A 16,133-nucleotide genomic window follows, 5' to 3' on the forward strand; every position below is an offset into this window, starting at 1 on the left:
TCCTACTCCAGCTGACCAGGTATCGATAGATATCGACTGAAGAAGTACCGGTAAATTTAACTCACCATCAACACTCTAAGAAATATTTTTGCTTTTTAAAATGTTGATAGAAATCTTTCAAGCTTCGTTCTCGTTGTTAAAATGAATTACAATTGGGAAACCTAACTGTAATCTAAAAAAATATAATGCTTTATTTGAACAGCAATAAAAAACTTGTCACTAAATAAATCGGTTTAAGTGAAGATAAATTAAAAACTTGTTTTTGATCAATCAATAAATAAAATTATTTGCCTAAATAATCAAGCGACCCATCGTGTTAAAAACCCAAATTTAAAAAAAAATTTAAGTTGCCGTTTTATTTTTAATTAACATAAGTCTGTATTTTGGCTTAATAATGCTCGTTATTCACACTGAGGATTACATAAAGACGGTTAGGCTTCAAAGCGTCTAAGGATAGAGGGAGAAATCACACCGAGATAGACACCAACACATGCACATCTAGAGAGGGACAGCGAAAGCGCCATTAATATATGGCTACAGTTTACTGGATATCAGCAATTTGGCCTAGCCGGAAAATTGGCAGTGGCCCGTCGCTTATTTCCGCTTTGGCAGCTTGTAGTCGGTCGGCGGGTGCAGCTTCAGGTGATCCAGAAACACGGGCTGCATGTCCGCTCGCCAAGAAATCTCCTCGCGAACCCTCACGGGTCCGTCCTTGCAGGTCAGCCAGTAGGTGCTCATTAGGCCCTTACCCTGAAATTAATAACCGATTTTTGATTTTAAAAATATCTATTGCTTTTGGATTTCAGAGACAGTCAAATTAAATGAATACTTTTGAAGAGATATATGTTTCTAGCCTACAAAAAATAACTTTTAAGATCATACCATATCCTTTAAGAATTTTCAAACTTAGAAATATATGTCTATTCATGTCACAAATATCACACTACGTATGATTGATATTATTGTATTTTTGCATTTAGGAAAATATAATATTTCTGGGTGATTTCAATTGTTAATAACAACTAATAAAATGTTAATAACCCAAAAAGACTCTTCAGGATATTTAAAGACGTTAAAAATTCTGTTGATTGCTTAACTTATGAGTGACATGGTAGGGTGATTTCCATTACATGAATTTATAATTTATTCCCCATGAACAATTAATAAAAAACAATTAAAATGTGGAGAGTCCAAAAAAGGTATTTTAAGACATACTTCCTTCAAAAAGCAGTAGATTATTGTTCTATCAAATACCACCATACGCAGGAGTGATATTAAGATCACTCATACGTCATGTTGCTTTTACGGAATCATTTTAAGTGAATTGCAATTGTGGCTCCCAGCTTAATAAAATTTTGAAAATGAAATCGAATATATTGTAGTCGCCACCCACCTTGACATCGATGAGGCCGCGGTGCTCGGTCCGGAAGCCGCCCACCTGCTGCAACGAGTCGTGCATCTCCTCGGTGATATGTATCTTCTGGGCCTCGCCGGTGCTCTCCATGCGCGAGGCCGTGTTCACCGTGTCGCCGAAGAGACAGTAGCGCGGCATTTTGGTGCCAACGATGCCGGCGACCACCGGACCCGTGTGCACTCCGCACCGGATCTGGACGAACTCGTCGCCGGCCCTGGGAATCCGGAACACCGACGAGGCGTCCAGCAAATCAAGCGCCATTGTTGCTATCTCGCTGATGTGCTTGATTCCTGCGGCGGAGGCAGTTCCATGGCATAAATTACGCGCATGGCCACAAAACGAAATTTAAATTAGCGAATAACCTTTTTTTCGGGGGCAGTCAAGTCAGCCAGCGGGGCGTTTGGCGGGGTGTCGAGCAGCCGGGCTAAATGACTGACTGACTGACAGCTGAATTTGCATAAATTACCGTTCTTCACCGGCAGACCCGATGCCACCATATACGAGTCTCCAATGGTTTCCACCTTATACACATCGTAGCACTCGATACGCTCATCAAACACCCGGTAAATTGAGTTCAGAAAGGTCACCACCTGCCAAATACAGATATATTCAAATAAGTTTATTTCGTAACCACTTCAACAAAAAATAAGGGTCCCTTTCAAAATGAGATATACAATATTTAACCTTAAAATCTAAAACTAAGGCAAGAAAATGTATTTATTTAAAAAAAAATAAATAAACAAAACAATGTTGGTAATGCTTTATTTTAAGTATTTACTTGTTGTTCAGAAAAAATATTTGTATTTAAAAACCTATTTAAAAGTTTTGTTAATTATCAGGGGCTAAAGAAATTCAACTTGAAGTCCATGTTTTTATTTTGATTTTTTAAAAAGTTTAAACAAAATTAAACTAATTAGAATCGTTATTAAATTGTGTTAAATATATATATATATTGTTTAATATATGAATTCGATGTGAATTTTTTCTAAAATTATGAACAAATGAGATCTTACTATATTCGCATCAATTATATTTCTAAAACCATTATGAAATTTACCTCCAGTGGAGTGCAATCCGCTGCGATTTCGGTGAAGCCCACGATGTCGCTGAAGTAGATGGTAACTGCCTCGTAGAGCTCGGCGGGCACCTGTCACGAACCAATTAGACCAGCCTAATGCCCATTTCGAACCCCTCCCCCCCCTACTGACGGACTCACCTGCTGGGTCTGCTTCAGCTGCATGGCCACACTGGGGGGCAGCATCTGAAAGAGTAGCGAATCGCTTTTCCGCTTCTCCCGCTTCAACTCCTTGGCCTTTTGGGACAGATTCAGGGCATAAAGCTGGGTGAAAGGGAATGTTGAGTTGGAGGAGTGAAACTATAGTGGCTAAATAAGCACCTGAATCGTGGCTGCGGCATTCTTGACCAGCACAATGATGACCGGCGACACCAGGAGCACCACAACCAGAATGGCAATGCCAATGGCCTCTTTTCGGTCAGCCTCCACCAGGGTCTTGTCCACATACTCCCTAAGAAATAGATAAGTTAATCAGCAAATAAAATATACAATTTTAAGGAAATATATATAAAGATCCCTACTTAATTAAACGTCGGAGGGCCTTTTGTAGTATTCTCAGGTCATCGGTATAGTTGTTCATCAGTTCGTAGAACTCGATGGCACTGCGCTCGTTGGAAACATTTGGATTGTTCTTTAGCAGTGTGTTGCTCCTGTGAAAGGACTCCATATCAAAATATATTATAAGACATTAATTCGCCACACACACACATTTGTTTGGCGCGATGGAACTTCTTGGTGCTGGTGATATTGGTGTACATGTTCTTTAGCATGGGTGCATAGTTCAAGGTGGAGTTGATCATCTCACGGGCCATGAATTCGTAGCGCACATAGGACACAAAATTTTCAGCCGTCAAGGATCCACGTCCATAATATCTGATGCCAAAGGAAGTGGCGATGTTTTGGCACTCAATGCTCTTGAGCAGGTTCTTGAATCCCACCAGATAACTATTCGATTATAGAGAAAATGGTATTTATTTTATTTTAGTTTCAATTAAAATTTAATTTAATTTATAAATATAAGCTAGAATACTTTAAGAGTTTTTAACTCACCGCCAAACGCCGCTGTTGTCCGTTTCCTTGATTTGCTCATTGAGATGGTGCAGTAATCCCCGATTGATGGATGTATACCAGTTCATCACCTCGGTGATGGAGCTCTCCTCCGGCTCCAAGCGCACTCGATCCCTAAATTCGTTCAGTCGGCTCTGGAATTCGTAGCGGTTCAGCATCATCTCCCGATCGTCCTCATCCTCGTCCGGAGCTGTCGGCACACTGATTTCGCTCCATGTGGTCATGTTGTTCAGAGCGTGATCCGTGTTCGCAAATCTTAGGGTTAAGTTGGCACTGTTTCAAATCCAAAGGTTAAAGGATAAGCTGGTATTCCTGTGATATTAATCAGTTGAAGCACTCACCGCTGCTTGCTGCCGTTGGTAAATATGTAGAAAGCTACTTCAGAGCGCTCGAGTTGCAAGCGTGTTACCACCTTTCCTAAATCGGTGGCAATGGTAACCTAAGATACAAAAATTATTTATTCCAGATCAATTTGCAGTCAAAACATTTAAAACAAATTTTATATTTAATTTTTATTGCTTTTAAAAACCCTAAATGAAATGGTAAAACACAAACTTGCAGATTGTTTGCCAATTTAAACAAGTTAACTCATGAAACAATTTAATTAATAAAGAAACAAGTTTGAATTAAACTAGATTTTTGTTTATTTTAGCTTATTGTTTCTTTATCTTGAGTAGCTTATACTAAATGCCAAAATGTCAACCGGGATAATTGCATTACGAACACGATATAAACCACTGTAAAGAAGTTTATAATTTGAGTTGCAAAAATTATTTAAAACAAAGATAGAAAAATAAGCTTATTTGCTTTATTTTTACAAGGCCAAGTAAAAACGATAAGTGGTTTTAACATTTTAATACTGTTTTATAGAGAAAAACATAAGTATTTCTACTGAAGTAGTCTAAATGATAACAAAGTATACTAAAATTGTAAGGTCTGGTTTTAAAAAGCCTAAATTGATATGTTATCTTTTGTTTGTGTTTATTTAAAAAAAAACGTGCCTTCAATAATACGTATACGCAGAGTGGAACTACCAGGTTTATGAAAAAAGTAAAAAAAAATATAAAAATAAGTTTGGCAGACAAACTTAAGCTATAAAATAAACAAACAAATGAGTCATTTTTCTAAAATGTCATACACGCGAGTGATTTACAAATCTAAATGATTTTATAATTTTTGCCTATCTGTAAACTCAGGGGATTCTCCTTAGAACTCAACTGAGCCCTTGGAGGCAGGCAATTGTTTTGAGTTTATGATGGTAAAATTGATAACAACATGATAACTACCACAGGGCGTATACTTTATATTCTTCGATTGCTTATCAAAAGGCTGGCTTATCGCAGCCCCCAGCTCTTCGGCCTTATAAAAGAGTTCGGTTGACCAGCTGCGGGTCAGTTACCCAAGATGTTGTTGCCCAAGTTAGTTTGTTTCGCATTCGTCAGTTTGGCCTTTGGCCAGCTTAAACATGTGGCCGCCGAAGAAACCATCGCCGCCTGCCCCACAAACTTCACGCGGGTGGCGGATAAGTGCCTCCTGCTCGATGACAGCTGGAAGAACTTTTTCGAGTCGGATCGCCACTGCCGATCCATCAACGCCGGACTCCTGAGCCTCAAGAACCAGACGGAACTGAATGCCATCACCAACTGGCTGGCCGAGATTGCCCCCAATCAACCGGAGGTCTGGACATCCGGCAATAAGTTGGGCCAAGCCAGAAACGATTACTTCTGGCAGAGCACCGGGGAGCAGGCTGTGTATCTGCCCTGGAACACGGGACAGCCCACTCCCGCCAGCGGAGACTGTCTCGCTTTGCTGGCCCACGTCAGCATGTCCACCGGACAGGTCGTGATGGATCCCCACCGGCTGACCGTAAAGAACTGCACCCAGTGGGCGGCCCACATCTGCCAGGCCCCATTGCAACTCTTCAAGACCCAGCTGTGTCTCAACACTAGTGCGTTCTTCGAGGCCAAGATCCCAGTTTAAGTGAATTAACACATGAGAGAGAAAGGGCGTGCTGCTCGTACAAAATATAATGTTATATAAAACGAATATATTTCAAATATTATTTGTATACGTTAAAACAATGTCGATTTGGAACCGTTTTATTTAGAACGCATTAAAGCTGAGAGACTAGGTTGCTTAGAAAGGCACAGACGAACAGTCGCAAATATGGTTTAATAAAAATTTAATAAAAATGGTTCAGCATAAGCATACATATTCAATACGATTACAAACAAAGTTTACTTGTTAATTGCTATTTTTAATTGCAAGTTAATCGAATTAACTAGAATTACACCTTTGCATGATTTCCGATGCTTCTTTCAAATGTTAAAAAAAAGAATTTTCGGTAATGAATGAGCCATTGTAATTAACCTTAAAATAAATACAGGAATGTTTTTAGGATCATTGTGTCAATTGTATTATGTTGGGCAGCTCGATAAAAAACCTTCGTTGATGACTTTTTTAACCAGCTAGCTAGGTTAGCGCAAAATTAGTTCGAAAACGCAAAACTTTTGTAGTATTAGCAATATCTTTCAATCATCTTTTTTTTTCACAAATTTGGATTTCAGAACAAATACAGAAGGTGCGATCGTCACGGCTTTTTACCTCGTTAAGAAGTGTTTTTGTTTGATAAGTATTTCTAGTCAAGTAGGCTTACCGATAACAATGTATACAAACATTTTAAGAACTGGTTTAAAAAAGCTTAAATTGATATGCTTTCTTTGTTGGTCTTTGTTGCAAGAAACACTTCTTAAATATTATGAATATGCCGAGTGCAACTATCACTCCAAACTATCTGGATTATATAAAACAGATAAAATATAGATTAGAATTATATGTTTTTGTGTAACTTTCAATTCGAAATATTTTGTTTATATTTTGGGAATTACTATGTTTAGAAAAAGGGGATTCTTTTTGGTAATCTACTGAGCCCTAGGCGATTAAAATTGTTAACGGCTTCCACTAGGCGCATGCTTTATATTCTACGAATCCTTATCAGAAAGCGGACTTATCGCAGCCCACAGCGGTTCGGCCATATAAAATAGCCCGGTTGGCCAGCTTCGGGTCAGTTACCAACGATGTTGTGGCCCAAGTTAGTTTGCTTTGCATTGGTCAGTCTGGCCTTTGGCCAACTTTATCAGGTGGCCAGCGAGGATACCATCGCCGCCTGTCCCACAAACTTCACCCGGGTGGCGGATAAGTGCCTTCTGGTGGACAGCAGCTGGAAGAACTTTTATGAGTCGGATCGCCACTGCCGATCCATCAACGCCGGACTCCTGAGCCTCAAGAACCAGACGGAACTGAATGCCATCAACAACTGGCTGCCGTTGGTTGCCGAATATCAACTGGAGTTCTGGACATCCGGCAATAAGTTGGGCCAAGCCAGAGACGATTACTTCTGGCAGAGCACCGGGGAGCAGGCTGTGTATCTGCCCTGGAACACGGGACAGCCCACTCCCGCCAGCGGGGATTGCCTCACTTTGCTGGCCAACTATAACATGTCCAGTGGAGTATTCGTGATGGATCCCCACCGCCTGACCGTGAAGAACTGCACCCAGTGGGCACCCCACATCTGCCAGGCCCCATTGCAACTCTTCCAGACCCAGCTGTGTCTCAATACCAGTGCTTTCTTCGAGGCCAAGATCCCAGTTTAATTCAATGTTAAATACTTTTTATTCAATTGAGTCAATCAAGCGATAAAAAAAACAAACCATTATGCTTTAAATACTTAAAAAAAATATTTAGTCTTTCTTAAGACCTTCCGAAAATACATTTTAAAACCTACCAATTTAGACTTCCCCCAATGAAAATTAACCATTTACCATTAACCATTTAAAATGAATATCAAAAATTATTTATATTAAAACTATTTATGTCTTATCAATGGCGAAATCTTTTAAATAATTGTGTTTGAGGTTCCCGGACCCAACAAAATAATTGAAATTGATTGAAATATTATCTTAAGACCATTTATTAATTTTTGAGCAGAAAGTAAATACTGTTTAATGAGTATGCTTATCAATTCCAATTTAATTAAACTAATAATCATAGTTCTATAGATAGGAAGTTTTTTGGTTAATTTTATTTGATAATGTGAAGCTTATGTGTATAAAATTACTTTAAAACAGATAAGGCAATATCTTTTTGTAAGCTCTGCTTTTTATTAAGCATCGGAAAGTTTTTTCGTCGATGACTTGTTTCTTTTTTTCTTGATTTGTTTATAGTGTGTTTTGCATTCTAAGTACGTGACCCCATTCAATAGGCACCCCCACCCCAACCACTACTCATCGGCATCCCATTTTTCACTCCCCATTTTCCGGGTGTATGCCACCCCCTGCCATTTTCCACCCCCCCAATCCTTCACTTGCCACTGTCGCTGCATGTTTCGCATTGCGTTCTTATCAATCCACTTTGGCCACCCCGACACTCCCCCCGCCCCCTTCTGGCTCATATAACGTACGTACAATATTTTCCATTCTTTCACATTTCCTGCGAAGACTTCGCATTTGCATTATGGATAGATGAAGTGGGCGGGGGTTGGAGGGGGGCCAGAAGGACGCCGCTGAGTGCCTGGCTACGCGCTCGTGCTCCAGCACCCTTCACGGGGACTTGCACGGCACTTACCTGAGCAAACAGACATTCCCAAGGTTTCTCGAGATGGTCAAGTGAACATTGACCGGCGAGTGAAAGTGAATCGCCCCCGTAAACTACTTGGCGCTTGATTGAATCGCAGTAATAAATTTTAATTACGTTTGAAAGGCGCAATTTCCTGGTCGCCTTGGTATTGTTTGTTTCTTTTCATTCACTGACCCATCCATTGACCCATCCACTGACCCACCCATTGACCCACCTGTGTCTCAATGTCGGCCACGGCGGAACGGTACTCCAGGATCTCTTGCAGTGTCACCGATGTTTGCACAATCAACGCCAATATTGGTATAAATGGTAGAATTATCATCTGAAAAGATATCGCATGTCAATGAGAGCATATTTTCGCCTACAGTGGTTTTGTATTGTAAGGGGTTAAAGAAACAAAATAAATAAATTATAGTTTAAGTAAATCAATTTATTAAATAGGTTTTTTTTGTTATGGTTCTAGATTGTATTGTCTTTGTTGCTCATAGATTTTATTAAGGGAATTTAAAAACAAAGGCATCCTATTTTTTTTTGAGTCATTGCCTTGCAGATGATACCTTTTTTCAAATTAAAAAAAAAACACAATTTAAGCCTTCCAATAAAATTATGCATTGTCATTTCTATTTGTGGTTTTCAATTCACTAGATTAAAAAAAATAACCTTTCTTATAAATTTAAAAAGATTATTTATTTGGGCTAGTCCATACCTTTTTAAGGCGAATTATTAACTTATATGATTATATTAATACAACATGAATAAATCTTTAAAAATAATTTAAATAAATTCTGTCAGCTTTTAGCCCAGTGTGCCACATATATTTTCATTTGCCATCAATATGTGCGTCCGTGGAGGAAGACCTGATTGCGAGCAGTTGAGGCAAAGGCAAAGGGAAAGGGAAAGGCAAAGTCAGTGGGAAAATGAGGTGAAGTCGGTGTGATTAGTCTTTATCGTGGCCCACTAATCGCGACATTCATTAGACAGACGCACTCTGTGGTCGCCGAGGCACGTGACTCTGACCAGTCGCCCTAATTAAGATGCATGCGGATCCGCTAATTTATGCTGCTCCGGATAAGTGTGTGTATTTGTTTTGTTTTTATTTTTCTTGTCACACCTGTCGAGGTGGGTGTCCCTGTTTCCCGATGGAAAAAACTCACCTGCATGAGCTGCAGGCGCCGACCCGTTTTTATGGCCGGATTACGGGCGGCGGCATTGCAACATCTTCCACTGCCGCCATTCGATATATCCTCGGAACTAATCGAGCGCACGGAAATTTTATCGAGCTGCAGATTGTGATGTGTGGGCACCATTAGAAGGCCACCACTTCCCTCTCCTCCTCCTCCTTCTCCTCCTGATGGGTTCATCTCGTCGGGAGCCATTCGCGAGTCCATCGGATGGTTCGATTGGCAACTGCTAATGTCGATCTTGACGCTGGGGGTCGGCTTTCTGCTCAAGCCAGCACTACCGCCCGCTGGGCAAGGGTCAGGGTTTGGGATTGGGTTTGGGTTCGGGTTCGGGTTCGAGCCCTCGTTCTCGTTCTCTCCGGACTTGTGCGCTTTTCCATTTAGCATATTGCTGATTGTTCAGGCGAGGATATGGAGTGCCAGTGCCTCATAAACACGATTGCTGCACGGGGAGAAAATGTCACCGAAATCATAATATCCGAGGTGCTTAAAGGTCTCGCAAAACTCCCGTTCATTTTAAAAATTTCAAATACAAATCATCAGATACAAATTATACACGCAAAATCGAATAAGAAATAATAGAAAAAACCCATAGTAAAATTAAACATTAAGATATTTAAATATAGCATTGTTTTTCAAAATATATACCATCTTAAAACAAACTAAAAACATGATTATGTAATTATTAACATATTTAATTGGTTTATCCAATAGAAAAATTGTAGATTTCAACTATCATATAAATTGTTTTAGACTCGTAAATATTTTATATCAAGTACTCAAATAAATTTAAAATTAATGCACATTTTTCTGAGTGTACTGGAAGTGCAAATGTCAATGCGAATGCTGGCTGTACATAATTGTTGCGTGTTCAATTTGTATCTGATAGTTTCACTCGGGCGACACTTGTTGAGTTTCAATGGGGCCGTAATGAGGAGGGCGCGTATAATAATTGCAGGGAATGGCACATAAGCACATATGGGTAGTCGGACCACGCCCCCTTCCCCGTGGCCGCCTCGCTGGCCGTCAAAGAAGCGACAGGACTTCAGGACTTTGGGACCTCGGGACGTATGGACGTAAGGACGACATTACGACAGGACGACAAATTTGATGGATGAGCAGCCAGGCAACCAAGCGTTGCGGACTGGAGGGTGGGAATTTAGCAAAGGGGCTGGGGCTTTGAGTTTAATTGAAAGCACATTTGATTGCTGCTCCCCAGGCGGAACCCGCTTTTCGCCCAGTGTAGCGCCAAAGTAAACAATTTGCGCGATGGCCTGCGTTCTGGTATCTATGTGGACATATATCCTTCATCCATTGTTGTTTCTGCTGTCGCAATGTCCGCTGGCTGGTTTATTTTTCACACTTATCATGAGCACGTTTATTGATTAAACTTTTAATTGCCTACACTCGGAAATAAATGAAAAACTCAAAAGTAATTTTATAAAGTTTTTTTTCTATATATATTTTACAGCTGGGATTATTTGATTTGACTTTTATGCTATGTTCGCGGGTGTTCATTTCCAATCAAACGCCCAGCACGCACATAAAAAGTTTCTTCTTTAATTTTTATTGCACAAGCCACGCATTAAATTCCCACACAACAATGGCAAAAAATTCAATTATCTATTAGCGACAAGTACGAGGAATTCGTTGTTAGGCCCCGTAATGTGGACTTTGCCGTACGTGGGAGTTTTCTCCGTATTTGCCGTATTTTTCCTTCGGTTTCCGCGATTGAATGCGAGCAGCGCCCAGAGACAACTGAGCTTAAACCTGTTGAGTTTCGTCTGTTTATAGCGAGGGTCCTGCGGCACCGACCTCCGCCCCCCGCCCCCCGCCACCCCCTTTAGTCACTCCCCCCGCAGGACTGCGCACACGGCACTCTGTTATCGCGATGTAAACTTTTATAAGCTGTAATCTGCGGCGTGCAGATGTCTGGATTTTATTGCTTTCTTACATATTTGGGTTAATTTTTGGGGTAGCCGCAGGAATCTCTAATGACCCTAAATTAAGCCGTTTAAAGGTATGCTGTAAATAATGTTGCCTTTTGGTTTTCTGGATAACCCTCTCTTCAGCTTCCTTTTCCTTTTTTAAATGCCTTATTTTCAGCATATTAAATGGTCTACTAAACAAGCATGCCCATCCTATTGTTATTTTGTATACTAAAACAAGACAAATTAACCTGTTTTTGTTCGTGATATTTTAAATTTACGGAATCGTTTAAATTTTTAAAACGTTAGGAAAACGTTTTTTCCTGCATTGTTTACATGCTACTTACATACATAAATACCATTGCTACATTCTGCAAGCTGTGAACTGCTTTCCATGTACTTACTTAGCCAATACGCGAACCTTTTGTAAAATGTATGTATATAATACGTAAAAGGAAGTTTTTAAGAAAACACAATCACACAATTGTTTCTGTTTCTTTTGTAAAACATTTATATATCAATAAAAATGTAAACTTAAGGATCACAAAAAAATATGTGATATAATATCAAAAATGCAATAATTTTCATCATAAAAGTATTTTAGCCTATGGTCCTTTAAAACAAAATACATTATACATTTTTGCTTTAAATAAGTCAAAGTCAGTAACATTTTATTTAAAAAAAAATAATGTAAATTAGTTTTAAATCAAGTGATAACATAAACCATATTTTAAACTGATTACTCAGCCATCATTCGTATTTATATTTCCCCGGCAAATAGTTAATGGTTAAGAATTGCCCAGATCGACAAGACTTTATTAAGATATCGAGCAGCATAAATCGTACTTTGGCAACTCTGAGCGTTCCTATTGTCCCGCCTCTTCCATCTTTGGGCAGCGGCCGCGGCCATGGCCATGAGATCATCCAGCCGAATCGGCATAATGCCCGCCTCGAGCTAGCGACTTTCCAAACGGAAAAGAAACAGCCGGGCATTTGCATAACTAGCTGTAAAATTGTTGGAAATTAACAGCACAAGCGGCGAGCGATTGGCTGGCTCCGAGTCCCAGAGGTTCGAATCGGAATCCGCAAAAGCCGGCGATCCCGCAGCAGAGAAGAGCAAACCTGTTCTAGGCGGTGGAGAATAAAAACAAAACCGAAAATGAGGAGGCACCAATGGACCACCTTGATGGAGCCACAGCCGTCCCAAGCTCCCCTCCATCTCCATCTCCATCTCCATCCAGTCTTCTTCCATCCAGTGTTCTCCAGTGCCATTACCATCGCCATATCTCCTCCCGGGGATGACAATTGGATCGGGTAACTTTGAACTGGTCGGGTGTCGTCTGCTATGGTGTCCAAATTGATGTTTCAATAAAGCCTATAAATTTATGACTAACGAACCGAGTAAACATTCTCCCATGCCGATTGCCCGTTTCCATTCCGGTTGACAAAGTCGAGGAGATGGGCGAGGTGTAACGGTGACAACGAGTAGGTGTCGCCATTGGTGCCACTATGAATTAATTTGGACAATTTATGAGCCAATCTCGACGTCCGACAACTGGCTAGGAATGTGTTTAGCGGCCACCACGGTGGTCGCTTGTCTTTTCGTAAATTGAATTATAATTTGATACCCGATTCTCTGCGACTCTCTGCGACTCCCCAACTCCCAAGTCGACCATCTGGGGGTTCCGATCGCCCCGGCATATATTACCGATTGATCGGGCCACATAAATCTGACACTAGCGACACAATTAGCACGGACTTTCAGTCCCCGCCCTTCGCCTTCGCAATCTCCATCTCCCTCGCCGTCGCCGTGACTGTGACAGTGACTGCGACTGCGACTGTGACCGTGGAAGCAGCCACCCAAAAGTGACAGCCGCCACAACAAAATGTACATAAATAGTTCGCATTGCTCTTGGCCCAGCTGCAAGATAATGCGTAGAGTGAAGGAAGTATATATTCTTGGCAAGTCGCTGGGAAAATACTCTAAGAACGGATTTTGTATACCAATAATTATAATTAATATTTTTTCTGCTAGGGGAATAGCAAAAGATTGCCTAAAAAAATGTATTAAAGTAATTCATATAATAAAACTGCGTTACTTTACAACTTAACTAACTAAGACCCAAAAACATTCAAAGCCGGTTTTAAACTACCGTATGCAAATCACAAGTCTTATACCTAATTTAAGCTTGAATTAATAATACAATATAATTTGACTAAAAAATCGCGATCTTTAAATTTATCGATTTATGGGATAATTAAAATTTTTTAAAAGCGCTTATAATAATTCAACAACTAATACCTACATATTGTAACTTAAACTTTGTAATAAAAACCCAATATAATTATTTGTGACATCGATGTTCGAGGATTTATGTGGAAAGTAATTAATTTTACTTATTTGTGTGTAAGTGGGTGTTGCTTAATCCTTAAGTAGTTACATTTTTAATGCTTTACGAATACCAGGTACCCTTTGTAAGTGCATCAAATGTCAGCCAAAAAGCTGTGGCCAGATCCTAAGCTGTTCACATGCCGCCGCCTGGCAATGGACCCTGAAAATGTCTCATTTAAATAACTTGCATGCATTTAGTCATACTTTTTTTTTGTTGCCTGGCCCCAGCCCCCTCTCCTTCCCCACCTGACCCATCGATGCCACCCCCCCCCTGCAGCGGACTGGCATGCGCCTCTGGGCAGGCAGCGAGAATCAAGCAGCGCATCGCGACGTCAACTTAAGTGGCCAACGGAGGTAGAACAACAATAACAACTTTAAACACAGCCTGGCAATCAGTGTTGCCAATTCGGCTATTGAGTTTGGCAATATTACTATACTTGTTTAGTTCCAAAGCAAAGTGCATAATTTAACTGAATTAAAAAACAAAAAAAGGATAATTAATTTTAGTAATTTAAATTGGTTACTAAATAATATATACTGTTTTTGAAAAAGTCAATAGTAAAAAATACTATTTTGCCCAAAAATTTCCTTAAAGAAATAAATTCAGCTCTGAATTATATCGTTTATATTTCCCCAACTTTGTGTTATATTTTAATTTTACATTAATTTTAGCATGTTTGCTTATTTATTTTCAAAATCAATCGGAAAATGCGGAAGGGTTGAGCATCGCTTGGTTGTGGGTTCCGTTTTGGCACTTAGTCAAATTCGTATTTTGCCAAAAGTTTGATGACAGAAATCTTAAACAAATCAATTAGAGCCCTCAATCAGTATAAGAATGTTAAGGATCGCCATTGGTTTGAAAAATCAAAAGTAAACAGAATGAAGAATACATATTCTAAAAAAAATTAACATTGAATTAGATTATTCTTTAAAAAACTTTATTTTCTATTCAAATTCAACCTATCGAATTGATGCAAATGTTTTGGCATTTGCCAACTATTCAGTTGGCATCACTGCCTGCGATCCTCTTTTGCTCTGTGGCTCTTTGGGTGTCGAGTATGTAAATCTTCCGATCCGCTGCCATTCCATGGTTGCCATTGCACCCTGCACTTCAGCGAAGAGTTTTTGTTCATTTTATTTTTATTTATTTGCTGCTGTTGTCGCTGATCGATTTTGTTCACGTCACTTGTGGTTTGCAGTTGGCTTTCGGTGAACTTTCAATTGTTCTGGGATCGATAAAGAGCTACATGTGTAGGGCCAGACACCCCTGTATATATATATATATATATATATATATATATATATATATATATATATATATATATATATATATATATATATATATATATATTTGCAGTCTGTGCCTTGTTTGGTTGACAAATTCTCGGTGAGCTCTTGCGGATTCGTGTCTGCGTCGAGAGTTTTAATTAATTCAAATACAATTCCAACTGCACGGCGAGTGATGTTGGACTGATTGAAGCTGAAGGCCAGCACGTGAGTGGAGCCACTGTTACTTTTTACCCACTTCCCCCTTTTTTCAGGCAGATGCACTGAGATATAGATGTACAGAAAAAAATTTGTATATTTCAAGGACAAAAATAAATGTCATACATTTTACTATGATTTTTTTCGTAGAGCTTAAGTTAGTACTTTAAATTTTGTCTGTTCCAGTAAAATGAAAAAAAAATATAGTTATAATATAATTTTAAATGGTACAATTAATTAAAATAAATATACTTTTCGGTCATTGGGCGTGAAGTTTAATAAACTGAATTTGGCATGAAACAGATTCTAATTAAACATTATCTATATGTCAGCATTTCAGTCACAGTTATTGAATTTCCTTTGCTAAAGGTTCGATACCAAGAAGCTTTTTTCAATAAAAATGCTGTCAAATTTAACTAATATTAGTGCTATAAATATATACCGATTAAAGTACTGTTTAATTTCGCAGTGTACTACACACAGAGACAACGACAAAGCTGCAGACGGACGTTCATTCAGTAAACGTAAACGTTTGTGATTTGTAACGATTGTGCAGTACATAAATCAGTCATGGATTTATTGCGAGAAATGAAATTCGCCGGCTGCTCCTCAACAGCTTCGTCTTGGTCTTCTTCCCCAGTCTCCATATTCATCTGCGTCTTCGTCTGCAGTCTTTGCTCTTCGGTCTTCAGTCTGCAGTCTTCGGCAGTCTTCAGCAGTCTTCAGTGTTCAGTCTCGAGTCTTCAGTCTTCGGATTGGTGAACGTTTGCAGCGGTCGTGAGTGGCGCTGCGTGTGGGTCGCATAAATTTCACGCTTTGCGCAGGCGCTGCCACAAATCGATGTTCTCTTTTGTTGTGCTCCCCTTACCGCCCCTCCAACCCCCTCTACCGCCACACCCCCTCTCCCATGAGCCCCTTTTTTTCGCAGTTTTATGAGTCACGCTGCTGTTTTTAT

At 39.7% G+C, this 16,133-nt stretch overlaps 3 protein-coding genes across 3 annotated transcripts; 2 read left to right on the forward strand and 1 right to left on the reverse strand.

Annotated features, from left to right (window-relative positions):
• Window positions 1-366: 366 nt before the first annotated feature.
• Window positions 367-11,120, reverse strand: LOC108137983. Its single transcript, XM_017259954.1, has 13 exons — window positions 11,057-11,120; window positions 9,347-9,815; window positions 8,407-8,514; window positions 3,899-3,996; window positions 3,540-3,830; window positions 3,198-3,434; window positions 3,011-3,139; window positions 2,811-2,940; window positions 2,631-2,753; window positions 2,472-2,561; window positions 1,881-2,004; window positions 1,394-1,704; window positions 367-750 (listed from the first exon to the last, which is right to left on the reverse strand). The coding sequence occupies exons 2-13, from the start codon at window positions 9,758-9,760 to the stop codon at window positions 595-597; spliced, it is 2,211 nt and encodes a 736-aa protein (XP_017115443.1). The 5' UTR covers window positions 9,761-9,815; window positions 11,057-11,120; the 3' UTR covers window positions 367-594.
• Window positions 4,942-5,759, forward strand: LOC108137984 (C-type mannose receptor 2-like). Its single transcript, XM_017259956.2, has one exon. The coding sequence runs from the start codon at window positions 4,962-4,964 to the stop codon at window positions 5,535-5,537; it is 576 nt and encodes a 191-aa protein (XP_017115445.1). The 5' UTR covers window positions 4,942-4,961; the 3' UTR covers window positions 5,538-5,759.
• LOC108137985 lies at window positions 6,635-7,412 on the forward strand. The gene has a single exon (XM_017259957.2). It carries the CDS (start codon window positions 6,635-6,637, stop codon window positions 7,208-7,210), a length of 576 nt encoding a protein of 191 aa, XP_017115446.1. The 3' UTR covers window positions 7,211-7,412.
• Window positions 11,121-16,133: the final 5,013 nt, after the last annotated feature.

The sequence above is a fragment of the Drosophila elegans genome, unplaced genomic scaffold (assembly GCF_018152505.1).
Source record: "Drosophila elegans isolate 14027-0461.03 unplaced genomic scaffold, ASM1815250v1 contig_183, whole genome shotgun sequence".
NCBI lineage: Eukaryota > Metazoa > Arthropoda > Insecta > Diptera > Drosophilidae > Drosophila > Drosophila elegans.